Here is a 19,120-nt window from a genome sequence, read left to right as displayed (position 1 = left end):
GAAAAGGCTAGAGATGAAATTTGAATGGTATATTTCATGTAATGGCAGTTGTGATTTTTCAATCCATCGGATAAATGATCTAGTATGTCTATTATTGAATTATGGAAGGAAAAAATGTGTTTGAGTTTAGGATATATACGTGATGCGTATGATTTATGGATTGCATAGTTAACATATGTCGGCCCTACAAGTTACAATGATCTAACGGCTATGCATTGTTAATTAAGAGAAGGTTCATCGAATCAATTTTCAGATGCTTCTGATTTTACGGGATTTTCTGGCCTATTTATCTATTTTCTAGTTAGCCCTTCACGTAATTTTAGCATATAATATATTAATTGGTGCCTCGGTTGCACATTATTTTCCAGAATGAAGTTGTACAGCTAATTCTACATGGGAGGATAATTTGGTGGCACATAATTGTGGTACATTTTGCACCCTGTGACACTGATAATATTTTGGCATTATATCTGGTGATAAAGAATGGAAAAATAACATTTTTCCCCTCAAGTTCCTGATCAGCAGGATCAACATTTTATGTCTTCTTTGTCAAGATTTTTCTAGTTCTACCCCTTTCGATAAGATTTATGAAAAAAGACCATTTAACATCGTTTTTCATGCTTACTCAGGACTCATTATTTTTTTTATATAGAGAGAAACTCTTACCTCCCCCTACCCAGTTTCACTAGAGTACACGTTAGTTTTATATTCTGTGTTACCCTAAAATTAGTCAAACATTCAATACTGTGACCATCTATACAAAGGAACATACCAACTAAAATGGTAAGCTTATAATAGTACATAAATCATAAACATTATTTGTACATAAATCTCTAATACTGTGACCATCTATTCATTATTTGTACATTTCTTATTTTTAAAAAAGTCTTCTATATTGACGGTTGAAGTGTAACATTGAAGGTCGTGTTGTGTATTAGTATCCAAATCAACATGGGACACAGGAAGTATATATATTAATGTCTCTTCTTTTGTACAGAAGTACTAATGATATTACATATGTACTCTTATGTATTTGATTTTTTTACGATTGTCTTGTCAATTTAACATGTGTTAGCTGAGCTTTACACTTGTGATGTTAGTTCTGCCTCTTCGTGTTTCTCTTGTATTGCCGCTCCGTCTCCTTGAACTTGACTTTCCTCTGGGACCACTAATGTTATATTATTTTCTTTTTCCTTGCTTTTACCCCATAGCACACTGTATAGACCACCAACTAGAAGAATTCCTCCCAAAATACTGCAAAACAAAGAGTATTTTGATCATTAACACAATCATTCACGACATTAATTTAAAATAGTTAAAATGCTTGAGCTTCTATCTTGTCAACAATCTTTTGGTAGGAGAGCAGTATTTTCTTTGGCTTTACGGGTATCGGCACGTTCCCCCAAAAAATCACACCACTCCATGCACATATCATTTCTTTGAATGAATAGACATCCCTCCTCTCAATTGCTTTAAAATATATTCTCCACTTTGTCATTCGATCATGGTGTATGTTGCCATTTCATAAAAGTTGTTTATGGTGTGTTTCAAAGGATTACCTCCCAAGGTGAACTGCTTCTCCAAGGAAGAATGATGAGCAAAAGATAGTGAAAATCAATGCCAATGGACTCCACATCGCGACAAACACAGGCCCTCTCATCTCCGCACACCACGCCTGTAGGTACATTAACGCACCCGTTCCCAAGAAGGCCTGTAACAATTAAGCGGCGAGGTGTGAGTGAGTTGTGTGCATCAGCCTCATCACTTTGTACAGTTAAATTAAAATTACTCGACTACTATTTTTAATATTCACCAAGAGAGAATAAAAACAAGATAGCACAAACTGACCGAGTAGAGGACGGCAAGGAGGCCAATGTCCAGCCCAAGCTTCCATTTGGTGAAGTCCCTCTCAACCACCACAGCCACGACGAAGGACTGGAGCGCACCAAACATGCATTGCAGCGCCGTGGCCATCAGCTTATTTGGATATTCTTTAAGCAACGGGACCTGCATGCATTACACATGCATTCATGTAAGACCATATGCAAATAAATAAGCAAGTAAACCTAATTAACATATATGCATGTGCATGCAGAATTAGTTGCATGCACATGAAAAATTATTTATTGATTACCACTAACCTGCAGGACAATCCAGAGAGACCAAGTTGCACAAGCGAGGATGAGAAGGAAGGTTCCTTTGATCCACTCGGCACCACTGCTGACACTTTTCGGCTTGTGAGCAAAGACGGGGTTGTGGGCGAGGGGGCGTATGGACGGGCCAGCGTAGAAGGCGATGACCAACACTCCGGCGAGGCAAAGAGCGACACCGGCGAGCTTGCCTAAACCAGAGCGGCTCCGGAGCTTGACTGCCTCCATCCGCAGCAGCACCGCGAGGAGGAAGGTGGCGACGGGCATGGAGTTGGTGGCCGCTGACCCTACGGTCGCCGAGGTCTGCTTCAGGCTCACGTTGTACATGTTCAGGGTGAAGGTATTCCTGCAATATGCATGGGCATATATAGCATGATCAAACTATGACCATGGATGCAAAGTCATGGACTGCTGTAAAATTAAAATCAATATTGATGTATGGATACATGCATGGACCCCACTGTGGCATTTTTTCCCTTAAAATCAAAATTATTATTATTATTCATTCGTTGGACCACCCCTTTTTCTTTTCACAAATATTTTCTTCCTCCTGCTACCATAGTCGTCCATGATCTAAAATTTGACGAATTTCCAATATTTGGTCAAGTGGTATTTTTTCATAAAAAATTGGGAATGGATTCAAACTAAATGCTTTAGCCAAAAATCGTCTAAATTTAATGTGGAAGTGACTGATATTTTGGCTTGGGCCGAAATATGTCTGTATTGAAATTTTGAACCCTACCATATCCCTCGTGTAAACTAATTAACTTAATGTAGAAATGAGTTTGAGCTCAGTTGTATTTCTGGGGAAACAATAAGAGGAGATTGCCTCATACTAGCAATAGCAAATATGTTAATATATGTATATACCCGAGTAAGGCGTATAGGAAGAGCTTGAAGAGCAGCCGACATGACAATGCTGGTGCAGGTGTTGCGGTGGTTGATCGGCTCCGGCGGCAGGTGGAGTCGATAAGCGCGATTGGGAGGAGGAGCGCGGTGGCAGCAGCGAGGCGGTAGAAGATGAAGACGTAGGTGTTGATGCCGCTGTCGAAGGCAGCCTTAGAGACGACGAAGAGGCCCGTGTAGATGGCCTGGATTGCTACTGCCACCACGTAGGGCTTCTTGCTCCGGTCGGCCATGGCGCCAGCGATGTAATGCCCGCGGGAACTACTCTGCTGCGGTGGTGTGTGTGTGTGTAACTTGCGAAAAAGTGAAGATAGTACGTTGGTTCTGGTTTGCAGCATTGGTACGGTCCTGGTGGCCTATTTGTATGGAGCTAGTAGCTTGCGCACATCATGCATGCGTAGTGGGCGGGGTTAGTCGAGACTGGAGAGTAAACGCGTGTTGAGTCTTTGCTGCCTGAATTAGTCGTCCAACGCTGCATATGCAACGTATGTGACTTTTGTGGTTTACACGTCTATAGCTAAGCACAAGTTTCACACCCTTCTTGTTCAGGCATAGGACAGATTAGTTGGTCATAAAGTACTAATATTTGTGTCTAAGCGGAGGGACTGACCAGTTGAAGCAGGTGTGACCAGATCAGTGTGTTCAGACTCCCAAAATGCCAATTACTCGCTGGCCAAATCTTCAAGGACAACTTTTGGACATTAAATACCCCCCTTCCCTCCCTCCCTACAATTATTGGAAATCACATTACCGATCCGTATCGGACCAAAATGGAAACATTATGGTCGTGTCACTAAGAAACATATTGAACATGTGCAATTATTGTTTTACACTATTACAATAAGTATAGTACCATTAGGAGTACACTAGTTCAAGACCCTGCCAAAACTTTGTTAAAAAAAAGAGATTTTGTGGCCTTCATCGATCCCACGTCTATGGACTGAGAAAACGTAGACGCGAGGAGAAATGTTGAAATATATTGCCCGCCTATCTTCATCAGTTCAAACTTTTGAATGGATTACCGAAGTATAAATTCAATAGTATGTGTTCATACCGTATGCCATGTATTATAGGTTACTGCCGCTAGCTAGCTCAATAGCATGTGTTAAAGAGAGAGCTATAAATCCCCATGTCTTGTTCCCCCTTGCAAAAAATCCACAGGCATGGGGATTTGTATGGAGCTATGTTTATACAATATGTAAACATTAAATATTCCTAATTACATTTAAAAAATAGACAAATATGTAGAAAACATTAAAAAAATAGTTAAATGAATATTAAGAAACATAAATCATATTTAATTATATGAATATATTTTTTAAATACTTGATTTTATTCAGATAAATACATATATAAAATTCCAAAGAGTACTAAAATCTGGAATTTTGAAACGGCATCACCAATTGTGCCCCATTTAGCCCTTTCTGGCTCTGCAGACTATTCTTTTAAGATCGTCGAAAGTGGGCGCAGCATTATGTTTCCTATAACTAAATGGGCCAGCCTCGCACACTTTCTTTTATTTTTTTAGTTATATTACTTTTACTTATATTTCTAACATGGCCATTTTTCACTCAATTTAGAAAATGTTCATAGTGCATTCAGCAAAATCCTACATAATATGTTTTTTTTGCGTGATTCCAAATATTTTGATAGCATTAAAAAAATTATGTGTATTTATATAAATTTGCAGAAGTTTCAAAAAAATATTGGTGATATTTAAAAAAGTAACTGTACAATCTAAAAAAGCATGTTCACGTAATTGAGAAATAATGTTTCGTATCATTCAAAATAGGTTCAAGTGTTAGAAAGAAATGTATGGTGGCACATACAGCGTAAAAAAAATGGTCATGTATTATAAGGAATAGTTAATTATCATAAAAAAATCAGACATATTGGGAAATGTATATACCATGTAAAAAATATTTGTGTAGGGTAAAAAAAACTTGTTGCCATTTAACTAATGGTGAACATGTATTTTAAAAATATTTAAGATCTATCAAGAAACATTTCGAAAATTATTTAAAAACATACATCATGTAGTAAAAAATGTTCAACATATATTAAAACATGTTACACATGTATACTAAAAAAAACTGTAGAATGTGTATTGAAACAAGTGTTCAAAATGGACAAAAATAAGAAAATAAAATAAAGAATAAAACAGAAAAGAAACACTGAAATACCTACAAACCAAAGAAACCCGGTGAAGAAATGAGGAAAAATAGGAAAACAAATAAGGAAAACACATACAAAAAAATCTAAAGGTGGAGGAGATATAGTTGTGGGCTTCTAGCCCGCCCGCCCCGTTGCGGGCAGAGGCGAGACCGAATTGTGCCTCACAACGGTCGAGGAATATCCCTGTCTGTTTTTTTGTTGAAGAAGCTTCCCTGCACATCTTTATTTTCTTTCTTGTTTTTTACATTTTCATTTTCCTGGTAATTGATTTATTTTTCATATTTTCTAATTCATAACCATTTAAAAAATTCATAAATATTTCCAAAATTCCCGTATAGGTTTTCAAATGTATTTGTTATTTATGAATGTTTATTTATTATTTTAACATTTTTAAAATTCACAAAAAAGTTGAAGTTCCAAAATATTTATAATTTGAAATAATTTTTGTGAACATTATTAGAAATTAGCAATAGTTTCTAAGAAATACAGAGAACAATTTTTTTATTTAGGAAATTCTTTAAAATTTGGGATTATATTTATAGTGAGGAATATTTTCAAAATATGTTATATTTTTAAATTATAAAGCAATTCAAAAAATAATATAAGTTCAGAAAAAATCCATCACTTTTTCTAGAAATTTCGAAAGTAGCCTTGTTCTTTAGAGATTTTTGACAAAAAAATCAGCTATAAATGATCGGCACAACTGTACCAAATTGAATAAAAATCTACTAAATCGGCCGTCCCAAAAGGCATGCGGTGCACAGCGGGTACTTGCATGTTAATGCACTTGCTTGATCGGCACTACAAGATATGTTTCATCACATTCCTTGACTTCTTGCACAGGTTACTTCGCATTGCGATGATACACATCCATTCCAGAGAGATAAGTGAAAAGGGTGACCCGCCACCAATACACCTTGTCATCGGACAAGCGACATGTTCCAACGACTTCTTCCTGGCCTACTTGTCGGTGCCTTGTCTGAACTTCCACAAGTGTTATGAATTACTCACGATGACAAGCATTCCTACTATGGGTTATTTTATAATATTTTATTTTCCATTTCCTTTTCTTGTTTAATTATTTTCAAGTCTGAACATGAACATTTCCTTTTCCATTCCTACTATGACAAATAGGCATAAACATTTTTGGTTACATGAATATTTTTCAGGCATGACCACTTTTTAAATCTCATAGTTCAGAAAAACACTTGCTTAAATTACATTTTAATTTCAATATTTATGAAATGTGTAACATAAACACACTTTTTTATATTTTTGCATGAATACCTTCAGAAAATATTTAAACACGAAAAACATAAATACATATATCCCTTTAGTTAAATGTATTTTTAAGTAACATGAATAATTCTTTACAACCTGAATATATTTTAAAAATATATAATCATTTTTCTAAGTTCATAACTATGAATGTATATACTTTATTATTGAGGTGTATGAATGTATATACTTAATTTATAAAAACAAAAGGATGGATTTTTTTAACGTTTTGCACCGGTAGTGGCCCATTTAGCTTATTTTGGGCCCAGGCACTACAACAAATTTGCTATGGCCGTCAAAGAGCGGGAATCATGTCCATTTTCGGGTTGTCTCGAAAAACAAAAGTCCATTTTGGGGGGGGGGGGGGGGGGGGGTGGAAAGGTTCCATTTTCTCCTTCGTTTAGATATAGTTTTGTTTTATTATTTTTTTATTATTGTTATGTTCCATTTCGTCTCATTTTGAAACTCGAGAAGAGCTTCTAAATTTATGCATACTTTTCAAATCTGTTAATAATTTTTAGTTCCCCAACATTTTTTCTAATTTGTGAATAGTATTGAATTTTTAAATATTTTTTTAATTGATGTATTTTTTAAATTCACTCAAAATTAAAAATTAGAAAACAATTGTGAATTTTTAAAATATTTAGAACTAATAAAAATAATGAATATCATAAAATTTGTACACATGTTTTAAAATTGAGGAGTATTTTTTATAGTCCTGATATTTTAAAAATTTGCGAGTATTTCAAAAAATTAAACCTTTGGTGAAAATTCAAAAAACATTTTATAAAATTCAAAATAATTTTGAAATTTCCACAGCAGCCATATTCTTTAGACCATTTTGTGAAAGATCCGGCTCTAACTCGATCGACAAAACCTCTTTTACACAATGAGCAGGTAACATGTGTCGGCTGCGAGTTTGTCCACTGCAAGTACGTGGAGCTGGATGATGACCATGCTCGTTTCTTCTACTACTTCATCCAGTCAGAGCGTAGCCCGGAGTTCAACCCCGTGCTACTTTGGCCGACAGGCGGCTCGGGTGCTCCGCCCTCTCCGGCCTCATCTACGAGCTCGGACCTCTGGCGTTCGACTTCCATGGCTACCGAGGAGGATTGCCTACTTTGCTACATAGACGAGACTCTTGGACTCTGGTTACTCTATATCCCTTTTTATAAATATATAAAAAATCCTTCTGTTAATTAGTTTGTCAAATTGTTGCCCAATAAGTATAACTAACTAACTAAATTAGATTACTGGTCCATAAAAAAGATAAGATTACTACTTCTAAATAGTTTAGCTAATTTCTTGGCAGTTGGATTTACATATGAACGTTTTATATTTACTCATCCCTAAAGTAAAATATCTTGGAAGAAATAATCCATATGTTAATTAGTTTGCCAAACTACTAACCAGTAAGTATGACTAACTAACTAGAAGTGCATCCAGACTTGCCCTACCGGCCTACTTGAACCACCACCTTTGAACATGGTGTGCATTTGGCCATGCAGGAAATGATACCAAAATTTTCCAACATGTGGGCATGCTCATGGCAGGCCTTCCTGCAAAATTTGAAGGAAGTTGGACACCTAACACATGTTGTGTCACGTTCGGCTAGTGTTTTAGGGTATTTTCACTGGGAAAATCCTAAAATATGCATAAAATATGAAAACTCAATGAAATTTATCATGGATGCCTTGGTGATGCTAGTGTGTGGGAAAATTTTGGGTCCATTTTATTGAAGTGAAAAAAGTGCATCCATACTTGACTTACCGGCCTACACGAACCACCACCTTTGAACATGCACTAGTAGAAAAATAGCCAAATGTGAAGCACATTAGTCCTGTTTTGTAACAGAACTGGCACTAATGTGACCATTAGTGTCGGTTCCAACGGCTAGGCGGGCGGAGATCTATAGTACCGGTTCATGGCGCACCTATAGTACCGGTTCATCCCATGAACCGGTACTAAAGAGGCTGTGGCCCCACCGTCCCCCTTTTGTGCCGGTTCGTGCTACGAACCGTTACTAAAGAGGTTGTGGCAGGATGTTTTTAGTCCCACCTCGCTCCCCTAACAAGGTTTTTACCACCTTAAATATGTTACTTCTCAAACTATCACAAGCACTTGGTCTTCATTGAACTCTATGTGTAAAATTTGCGGCCGCAATATGAGTCTTCACCGGTTTACAAACCGTTAAGGACTCATATTGACAATTCAGATTGTACAGAAAAAGATCATTGATGATCAAAGAACTTTTGATGTATTTCTCTGTAAAGAAATGTAAGATCATGATATAAATGCTCTTATATTTTCTTTACAGAGGGGTATATTTTTTACATGTTTACACATAGCATTTAGATCAATGTATTTTTGATATATATTTTTACATGTTTACACAATCTGTTTCGAAGTATTAGGGTTTCGAACGAAAACACATCTGTTACAAACAAATGCATTTCATTTAGTACCGGCTGTTTTTTAGTCCCACCTCGCCAAGCATGTGCAAAAGAGTACAGAGGGTTACGGCAAAAACTGGATGCACTTCGTGTACAAACTGGACAATCTCTTTCGGAGCATCACGGTTTCAGACCAGAACTCATCTGTTACACGGGCACTTCATTTTTTAAAACTTATTTGAACTCCAGACTTTTTTTTGCATTCCGTATGCACCATTCAAAGCGACGTCATCAATTTTCAACCCTTTCTGACATCATTTGCTATTTTTGAGTCATTTACCGATTTGTTTAGAGAGTTAAATGACCATAAAATTGAAAATCACTACAAAATGAACTCTGAAAATGTTGAAACTTGGCATGGTATCATCATTTCACTCACATAGTATGTGCAAAAGAGTAGAGAGGGTTACGGCAAAAATTGGATGCACTTCGTGTACAAACTGGACAATCTATTTCGGAGTATCAGGGTTTTGGACGAGAACTCATCTGTTACACGAGCACTTCATTTTTTAAACTTATTTGAACTCCAGACTTTTTTGCGTTCCGTATGCACCATTCAAAGCGACGTCATTAATTTTCAATCCTTTCTGACATCGTTTGCTATTTTTCCGTTCCGTATGCACCATTAAACTATTCAAATTTGAAAACTACTAGCACTAACAGAAATTTTGTAATTTTTTGTACCTAAAGAAAAAATATTCACAAATAAACTAAATACAACAACAAAAAACTACTCCGAAATAAATAAAAGAAAATACTATATAAAAAATATTTGCGCGCTACCCTGTGGGCCTGCTAGGCCTTGGGCGTGAAATGGAGGCCCATAAGGCCAGGCAGGCTCATAGGGCAGCGCAGCAAAGTTAGGCTCAGAAGCCTACTTTAGAGAGGAGCTCGAAAAAGAAGCCGCGTCTGGGTTTATAAACCAGTGCGGCCGCCCTTCGCTCGGCGAGGTGTGACTAACACTACTAGAAACTATGATTTTACCTAGAGCCATTAACCCTAGGTGAAATAGGAAAAACCATAGGTAAAGACTTTACCTTGGGTTTGCCCTAGGGAAAGAACCCTAGGGAAAGTATAGACGGGAAAAACTCCTTTCCCTAGGGTGTATCTAACAAGCCCTAGGGGAAGTTCTTTACCTAGGGGCACAGGCCCTAGGGAAAGAATTTCACACGGTTAGTGTATGCAACATGTAATGCTTGTTTACCTACAGCCAACCCTAGGGAAAGAACATGGGGCCCTTTTGCACTGCCACATCACCATGCTTTCCCTAGAGCTATACCTACCAAATTTGAATTATACCGTAGGGAAACACCAAATTCGTATGTGCCACAATTCAAATGTGTAATTTGAATTTGAATCCACAACTACAATATTTCAAATATCTCAAATTGGAGCCATAATTATGAACCCAAAGTAACATCACATAATTAATATAGATATCTCTAGATGGCAATCATCACATGCATACATTAGATACAAGGCATCACAAGCCATCGCAAGTTTGTAAAAAGATAAGCAATAGCTAGAGTTTGCTACAGCTAACCAATAAGCATCTCGATCAGCATGTACATGCTTGTTGTAGATCAACTAGAGTTCACTACAGAACAAAACATGTACTAGCATGTTAACTATACATGCACCAAAATGTCACTTCATGTATTGTACATCCCAAGAACATCAAGGAACTGGTTGGCTGCCCAGTAGTGACAGGCTTAGCGCACCAGTTCCACACTCACTGAAAAAGCCCCCAAACAACATCCCTTCATCTTGTGCTGCAACAGGAACATTTGAGCCAACGTCAAGTTCCTGAAAAGTAAGATTTACAAACTTTTAGATTTGGAGGCTGGAAGTGGCAACAAGAACTTATTACAGAAAAACTAAAAATCATAAAGAAATGATCTTGAAGCAAGTGGAATTGTTCCAAGGAATATGCAAGAAGAACAAGAGCTATCTGAAGCTGTTCCAGGGCATAAAATGGCTAAACATAAGTACCTCTCAAACCAAAATGTAACTATGCTGTGAGATATTACTTTTAGTATATACTGCATTTGAACACTGTTGCAGTACAAATTAGTGAGTTATATGAAGTCACGAAAGTTCTAAATTTTTGGCAGCCCCATTAATCAATATTTATTCCCAAAGAAGCCAGCCCCATTAATCAATATTTATCCCCAAATGAGCCAACACCACACAGGCTAGCATCACACATCACATAAGCATGCATATTGTCACAACTATGTGAACATCACAACAAAGAGGCCATCAATAGTTGTTTCATTTGAGATTAGATTCAGAAATACATACATGATCAGAGCTAGGATTTGCATGTTGCTGAACACACAAAGGGGGCAGTTCTTCGCTATTTTCTTGAATCTGCAAAAGAAGAGCTAATTTTTAAAGATATTTGCTTTAGCATACTATAGAACTCAACTCACAAATAGGCAAGCACAAAAATTTGTTAATCTGAAAGGGAAAGTAAAACTATTATACTTGAACGCCAGAAATAAACATACATGTGAACTCAACATATATACATGTTAATCTAAAAGGGAAAGTATGTCTGCTTGAGATGGATGATTACATACTTGGATAGTAGATTGTTGTGGAGATCCATGAGGAGACCATGAGCGAGCAGGTGGTGGAACTGGCGGTGGTGGTATTTCACCAAGAGGCACTCCTTGGTTAGTTGCAAAAGCCTACAAAACAACAAGATTCATGGTGGTTATTTCCAAATGCTAGCAAGTTAATTCATGAACATAAAGTGGATAACCAGCACCTGAAGAAACTTTTGTATCCCATTGTAGTGCTCATACATGCCAACACCCCATGACAAGACATTCTTGGCATAAGCCTCTGCCTTTCGAGCCTTCTCTGACTCCTTTTGAAGCACATCCTCAATTTCTTCAGCTCGGCGACGCTTCAAGGCCGCTGAAGATGCACCAGTAGCTCTAAGCTCAGCAATTACCTCGGTGTCATTGACAATGCCATTAAAGAGAGGCCATTTTCCATGTGGCTTCCCATTAGAGTAGTCATAAAGTGCCTTCGAACTAACAACATTTTTAGAGTATCATAGTTCTCTCCATTTAACTCTTTAGCCTTTTTTGTGTAAAGTGCCTATTCAACAAGAAAACACAGGTACACAATTGTTCAGAAATTCCAGAGAACCAAGTGAAGATTATATTACACAATTGCATAAATGGACAGACAAGCTGATACGGATTGTATAGGTAACAAAGTAACTCTTGCATGGATACAACTAAATTCAGCATCAACATCAGCATCACTCAACACTCAACAATGTAGCAAAACAAGTAATAGCAACACAAGGCCAGGAATCAGACCAGACCATTCCCAGGTTTTGTTGTAGGCATATTTCTCTATCTAAGTTGCACATAGTTACATCAACACATAGAAACATGACAGGTTTCAACGACAAGGTATTTCAGCATTATTCCGTTCAAACTAAATGATCGAACACTTGTTTATTACTGGATCCATATAGAAATACTAAGAGCACATGCCATCCACATATTAACAGTTATCTATGTTTATTTTTTGTGTGGACGAATGGCACATACCAGACATTTAGTAGCTTCTGGTGTATTGAGAATTAGAGGTTTGCTCTCATCAATTCCTCTATGTGTATGCACCCAAGCCTGAATTTGGTTAACTTCTTCGCCGGTTTCCTCAGACTGTATTGCACAACATTCAATACATATCAGATATATATATATATATATATATATATATATATATAAAATTATATATATGATTGTTCATATGATAAACTGATAATAGGAAAAACAATTAAGTTTAGTTGATAACCATTTTTTGACTTATAGTAGTCATGGAGTTGGAACCACCTTTGTGAGGCTTGAACTTTGAGCTAACACGATTGTCACGATTTTTCTTAGATTTGGCAATCCACTCTTCACTACACCACTCATTAACTAAAATAACCCAAGCTTCTTCTTGTAACCAACCTTGCCTTTGTACCAAATACTCGTCTCTATCCAAATAGTATTGCGCAGCAAGCTTATCATTCATCATTAGTGTTCTCAATTTTCCAAAAATGCTCAATTATTGCTTGGATTCTAGCATAATAAAAGATACTTGGCAGAAGTGTCTTACAACATCTTCTAACATGTTGCTTGGCCTTCTCTGAGTATGCATCGTCATACTTGTACCTTAGCTGCAAAGAGAATGTATAGAAGGTTTATTAAAAAAGAGGAAATCATTTGGCCAACAAAAAAGAGCAATTTAAACAATTTATACCCAAAAGGCATCTTCAATTTTGTCTGCAACCGAATGGCCATTTGTGTCCTTTACTGCATGATAATCCTCCCACTCTATTGCAAGCACCTTCGCACCATCATAATCCACCACACCTGGATGATTACGTTTCAGAAGGCATGTCAATACACTTGATGGTCGTCTGCCCTTTCGAACAACAGGAATGTCTTTCCAATGCCTATAAGAAAGTTGCAAATGCAACAAATATTAGCAAAAGAAAACATATTGTAGAACAAGAAACTACTTATACTAATTAGTAAGACTTGCGTCTTTCCAGCAGGTTGAATGATTGGGCGGTCTTGAATATTTGGGATAGCAGGTGGAAGATCTGAAACTCCTCTTATGTACCCATCATAAGTGCCATCAGCAGCAGTAGTCTTTCGAGTAGCAGGTGTTGGTTGGATGGCTCCAGTAGTGCGAGGTGCTCTTCTTCCAAGTGTCATCCTTTAATTTGCAATTCTTTGAACAAATAAGAATAGAGATATAAAAGAGCAGTTTATGATCGACAAGAAGCCCATTTGAAAATGACAATAGCAAATAGATAAGTGTATGTTGCTAAGTCCTTCAACCACCCAAATTACAAAACGGTAATAAAAGAAACTAGGCTAGAAAGCCTAGAAATCATCTTATTCTTCTTCAATTTCCTCAACAATCACTTCATCATAATCTTCATCCTTGATAACTTGCTCTTGAATCCTTTCACCACCCAAATTATGTCGGTTGCTAATATCAGACAATTCAGTTGGATCAACCACCTCATCTGAACCACTTACTATTATGTTGTCAAGCTCTGATCCTAGTTGTACAATAAAATCATTAGCATCTATTATCCTAGTTGTTGTTGTTGTTGTTGTTGTTGTTGTTGTTGTTGTTGTTGTGTAATCATCATCTGTGGGAGTGTCCAGACTGCCTAGAGGTGGCACCTTGTAGGCAACTTGCCAATCAACAAGACTTGCAACAGAAGTGCAAGCATAGGGAAGATAATAGACTAGGCTTACTTGGCTGGCAATAGCAAAAGGCTCATTGGCTGGATTGATTGAGGCAGGTGCTACTTCAACTAAGCCAAATCTATTCAATTGTCTCACTCCTTTAGTTGGATGGAACCAATGACAATCAAACATCACAAGACTGAAGTCCTCATCGCCATCGAATTTAAGTTCTATAATATCCATTATAACACCATAGTATTCAAGCTCTTTGTTGGTTGCATCATCAACTCCAAAAGCAAGAACGCCGGTATTTCTAGACGAAAGGTCCCCTTCTCTATGGTTTTCATATTTCTTTGATCGAAATCTGAACCCGTTAATTTCATACATGTCATATGATTTCACTCTCATGCTACAACCTCTTGAAAGATTGCGTAATTCGGTATTAATAGACACATCCTTGATGCACTGCAAGAAGACCAAAACAATAGTTATTCGGAGTTGTAAACCTAGGGTGTTTTATTTGCTAGAGTGTAGATGTTTTACCAAAGTTTTGAACCAATCCAACAAGTTTGGTTTTCCTGAACCAGCACCATCCCGCCTAAGTTTATCTAGTTGCTTCGTAGTTGGTTGCCGAGGACGCCTCCATTGGTTAAGTTCAAATTTTCTACATTTTTGTGCAAGCCATCAGTACCAAACCTTATTTATTGTACATGGTTATACTAGAAATGCTAATTCAGATAACTTACTTCACAATATTATCCATTTCAGGCATGTTTGTTAAGATAAAAATCATGGCTGTCTTGTACTCTTCATGAGATAACATCCTAGGCTCCCCTCTGCCAATCTTCCATCCCTTGACTTCAAACAAACTCAGACTGCTTGTGCTAGAAGTTTCAGGTTGTGCATAACGTTGGGGGCGATTTCTTGAGGTAGGCACATCACCAGGAAGGTACAAAGAAGTGAAGTTTGAAATCTCCTCAATAAGAAATGCCTCAACAATTGAAGCCTCCACACGTGCCTTATTACGAACTTTTTCTCTAACTTTTTTTATTAACCTACATTGCCATGTAACAAATTAATGTCTAAATAAGAAATGCTACTATGATATGGACAGAATGCCTGAACAGCATGCCATACCTTTCATAAGTATACATCCAATGATACTTAACAGGCCCTCCAACTTTTGCTTGATAAGGGAGGTGTATCATTAGATGCTCCATTGAATAGAAGAACCCTGGTGGGAAAATTTTCTCCAATTTGCAAATTAGGACAAGAATATTTTCCTCCAATTTTTCCATTTGGTTAGGATCAATTTCTTTTGCACAAAGCAGTCTAAAGAAATAGCTTAGCTCAGCTAAAGCCTCCCACACATCATTATCCACATATTCCCGCAGCATGACAGGCAATAACCGCTCCATAAAAATATGGTAGTCATGACTTTTTAGCCCATATATCTTAAGTTGCTCTAAGTTAACACCTTGCTTCATGTTGGCCACATATCCATCTGGAAATTTGAGCTGAAGAAACCACAATAGGACCTCTCTTATCTGGTTTCTTGTCAAGCAATATGGTGCTCTAGGCTTTTCCCATTTACCATTAGGCTTTTCTTTAAGGTTGAAATCAGGTCTACTACATAATACAGCTTGATCAAGGTGGGCTTTGGCATTGTCTTTTGTCTTGCCAGGAATGTCAAGGATAGTATTGAATATTGCTTCTGCAATATTTTTTTCAGTGTGCATGACATCTATATTATGAGGAAGCAAAAGCTTTGGGAAGTACGGCAACTCCCAGTACTTAGAAATGTGTGTCCAATGCTGTGTTGCCCCATAACCCTTGAAATTATTGTCCTTAACTTCATTCATGTAAGCAAAAACTTCATCCCCTGTTAGCCTGCATCGAGCAATATCCTTCACTACCGTATCTGTTAAAAAGGATTGACTTTGTGTCCTAAATATATGGTTGGCCGGCAGAAATCTCTTGTGACTATCAAACCAACTCCATTTGTGCCCATTATCTAGCCAAATTGTTTGTGTATCAGCCCCACACTCGTAACAAGCCAACCCCCCATGGGTAGACCATCCAGCAACCATTCCAAATGCAGGACGGTCATGGACAGTTGTATGCAAGATTACCCTCATATTGAAATTTTGCCTAAGGAAACTATCATAAGTTGGTACCCCTTGCCACGCCTCCTTCAGCTCATCATATAAAGGCTCCATGTACACATTAAAGTTCTTGCCAGGACTCTTTGGTCAAGGGATCACCATGCTAAGAAAAATATTTTGGGATTTCAAGCAAAGAGCAGGTGGCAGGTTCAAAGGAGCAAGCAACACGGGCCAACAAGAGTATTGCGTTAACCCAAAATTGAAAGGGTTGAAGCCATCAGAAGACATGACCAGCTTGACATTGCGTGGATCACTTGCAAACCCATCCTCATTGAAAGATTTCCATGCTTCACTATCACGTGGGTGCACCATCATTGCTGGATTTTCCCAGATGCCTTCCATGTGCCATCTCATATGCTTAGCAAATTCAGGCTCCATGAACATCCTTTGCAATCTTGGTAGAAAAGGGAGGTATCGTAGGACTTTACGTGGGATAGGTTTACGCTTCTTATTTGTGCAGTCGTTATTAACCACCTTATACCTTGCTTCACCACAGAGATCACACTCCAGTTTGTTCTCTCTATCTTTATAGTATAACATGCAATGGTTAACACATACATCTATTTTCACGAGTGGCATTTTCAAACTAGCTAAGATACACTTGCACTCATACAAGCTAGACGGCATTTTGTTCCCTTGTGGAAGTGTGTCTTGCCAAAGTTTCAGTAAACTATTTATGCAATCTCCTGATAGATTGTATTGTGACTTAATGCCCATCAAGCGTGTAACAGTAGCAAAGCGTGAGGTTTGGGTGAACTCATGACGTGGGTCTCTAACAGCTGACAACATGGCATAAAAAGCTTTGGCATCTGGTGTTGGCTCCTCATCTGAATTATCAATATGCATCGAGTCCCCAATGTCACACAACATGTCCTCTATGCAATCAGTGTTGACAGTCTCCACTCTATCTACATGAACATGACGCTCCCCATGTGCAGTCCATCTAAAGTAACCCGGCATGAACCCCCAATGACAAAGATGAGAAGTCATCAATTGTTTTGTTTTTCTACTACCATTGCAACATTTTGAGCAAGGACAAGAGACTCCAAATTTGGCACTACGGACACCCTCGAAAACATGGTTCACAAAAGCATTTGTATTACGTATCCACTCATCGGAATGCCTTCCATTATCCTTCCACCCACTATACATCCAACTACGTTGATCATCCGAAGACATGGTTTGGTTTTCTACTTAAGTCTGGAATAAAAATGAAATGCTACAAGTATTAGTCACATCCCAACAGACAATAAATGCATCATAGACACTAAAACAGAAAATCACTCATCACCCAACAAAAAAGAATTCCACCTTCACATATAATACAAGTGAACAATACATTAACCGACATTTGTTTCTTGCAAAGAAGAGAAATAATACCTACTTGATTCCAGCTTTATCAATCCCTTTCTTCTCCGTTGCTTCGCCACCAAGAACAAGGGAATTTTCTTCAACCGATCAACACCCAACACTTGTCAGTTCTGAAAATATGTACAAAAAAAATGAACAATGTTGGATTGCTTCAGTTACATCTATCATTCTTATTAATGAGGTTTCATCTATCATTCATGTGCATAACTACTGCAAACTTAAGGAAAACACAGTTTACACAAGACAACTACTGTCCTGGACATGTACTAGGTGAATTTTGCATACTTATGTAGCCAAATATGCTAGACAGTGGAGAAATTGCTAGCTGCGTTAATAATATGTTACTAGTAGAGTGATTTGCTTGAAAACTAGCAGAGTGAGAGAGGTACAGACTAGAAAGGGAACCTGTTCGAGAGAAGCAGGGGATACGACGACAAGGTCACCACGGGCCGGGCGGCGCCGTCACCCAGGCCGGCGTGGCCATGGTCTCCATGGTTGGCATGGTCATCTTTCCACCAGAGCGACCACGATACAGAAAGGGAAGAAGAGCACAACGGGGTGGGAATACGAGATCGACGGAGTAGCGGGAACACAGTGGGGCGGGACAATGGTGAGGGACGATGGGGAGGATCGGCGGGGCAGGGCGGATGGCAGTGGGGAATGGTAGGGCAGGGCGGGCGATGGTGGGGAATGGCGGGGCAGGCAAACGGCTGGGCAGGGCGGGCGGCGGTGGGGAACGGCAGGGCGGGCGGCGGTGGGGAACAGCAGGGCAGGGCGGGCGGCGGCGAGGAACGGCGGTGCGGGGTCTGGGGGCGTAGGGACTCTGGCGGCGGCCCAGTTCTGGAGAAGTGGAGAGGAAAGTGGATCTGGGTGTGGGGTGGACTGGTGGAGAAGGAGGAGTCTTGACTTGGTCTAAATTATTTCCTTCTACGCGCCACAAGTAGGTTGTTGTCGTTCTACTCTTTCTCACTAAGAACTGGGCCCAACGTACATGACACATGGTAAATGGCGCGAACCATCGAAATATGTGGCGCGCCCTTCGCTGAAAATGCGCCAGATACTATCTACGTGTCCACGGTGGGGTTTCGCATGGTGTTATTTTAAGATTTGTTGGCATTTGCATAGTCCAGCCCTAGGGAAAGTATATTTCCAATTTTTTTGCCTTGAAATCCATCTTTACCTAGGGTGCACTGTTCATTACTTTTCTTTCCCTTGAGAAGGCCAATTAGCTCTAGGGCAAGAACTTGGCCCTAGGTAAAATCGTAGTTTCTAGTAGTGTATACTTTGCGCACCGCAGCGCGCCCCTTTAATACCGGTTCGTGGCTCCAATTGGTACTAAAGACCACACTTTAGTACCGGTTGGAGCCACAAACCGATACTAAAGGTGGCCGCTTCCCGCC

At 38.6% G+C, this 19,120-nt stretch overlaps 2 protein-coding genes across 5 annotated transcripts; both read right to left on the bottom strand.

Moving 5' to 3' along the window:
• Positions 1 to 978: 978 nt before the first annotated feature.
• LOC125536796 (WAT1-related protein At5g64700) lies at positions 979 to 3,360 on the bottom strand. The gene is made up of 5 exons (XM_048700100.2): positions 3,021 to 3,360; positions 2,142 to 2,496; positions 1,849 to 2,007; positions 1,560 to 1,711; positions 979 to 1,254 (listed from the first exon to the last, which is right to left on the bottom strand). The coding sequence occupies exons 1-5, from the start codon at positions 3,287 to 3,289 to the stop codon at positions 1,083 to 1,085; spliced, it is 1,107 nt and encodes a 368-aa protein (XP_048556057.1). The 5' UTR covers positions 3,290 to 3,360; the 3' UTR covers positions 979 to 1,082.
• Positions 3,361 to 11,887: 8,527 nt separating this feature from the next.
• LOC147988444 (uncharacterized) lies at positions 11,888 to 18,618 on the bottom strand. 4 transcript variants are annotated; one of them, XM_087544347.1, is made up of 8 exons: positions 15,322 to 16,671; positions 14,931 to 15,239; positions 14,728 to 14,848; positions 13,523 to 14,649; positions 13,238 to 13,433; positions 12,788 to 13,154; positions 12,541 to 12,654; positions 11,888 to 12,076 (listed from the first exon to the last, which is right to left on the bottom strand). In XM_087544347.1, the coding sequence occupies exons 1-4, from the start codon at positions 16,401 to 16,403 to the stop codon at positions 13,882 to 13,884; spliced, it is 2,280 nt and encodes a 759-aa protein (XP_087400473.1). In that variant the 5' UTR covers positions 16,404 to 16,671; the 3' UTR covers positions 11,888 to 12,076; positions 12,541 to 12,654; positions 12,788 to 13,154; positions 13,238 to 13,433; positions 13,523 to 13,881. The 4 variants fall into 4 exon arrangements, 1 of the variants encoding a protein (XP_087400473.1); XR_015616930.1 differs by lacking the exons at positions 14,728 to 14,848; positions 14,931 to 15,239; positions 15,322 to 16,671 and adding exons at positions 17,730 to 17,830; positions 18,126 to 18,618 and having other exon boundaries at positions 13,523 to 13,699; XR_015616928.1 differs by lacking the exons at positions 14,728 to 14,848; positions 14,931 to 15,239; positions 15,322 to 16,671 and adding exons at positions 17,734 to 17,830; positions 18,126 to 18,618 and having other exon boundaries at positions 13,523 to 13,714.
• Positions 18,619 to 19,120: the final 502 nt, after the last annotated feature.

Source organism: Triticum urartu, chromosome 1A (genome assembly GCF_056163025.1).
Source record: "Triticum urartu cultivar PI428250 chromosome 1A, HENAU_Tu73, whole genome shotgun sequence".
Lineage (NCBI taxonomy): Eukaryota > Viridiplantae > Streptophyta > Magnoliopsida > Poales > Poaceae > Triticum > Triticum urartu.
This window is presented reverse-complemented; position numbering and strand designations above follow the sequence as displayed.

Coding starts and splice junctions, on each gene's coding strand:
- LOC147988444 (XM_087544347.1), bottom strand. CDS start 16,403: ATGGAGCCTTTATATGATGAGCTGAAGGAGGCGTGGCAAGGGGTACCA. Junction 14,849..14,930: donor GAAATGGATAATATTGTGAA/GTAAGTTATCTG, acceptor ACAAAAATGTAG/AAAATTTGAACTTAACCAAT. Junction 14,650..14,727: donor TGGATTGGTTCAAAACTTTG/GTAAAACATCTA, acceptor GTCTTCTTGCAG/TGCATCAAGGATGTGTCTAT.
- LOC125536796 (XM_048700100.2), bottom strand. CDS start 3,289: ATGGCCGACCGGAGCAAGAAGCCCTACGTGGTGGCAGTAGCAATCCAG. Junction 2,497..3,020: donor TTCCTATACGCCTTACTCGG/GTATATACATAT, acceptor TGCATATTGCAG/GAATACCTTCACCCTGAACA. Junction 2,008..2,141: donor CTCTCTGGATTGTCCTGCAG/GTTAGTGGTAAT, acceptor TAATGCATGCAG/GTCCCGTTGCTTAAAGAATA.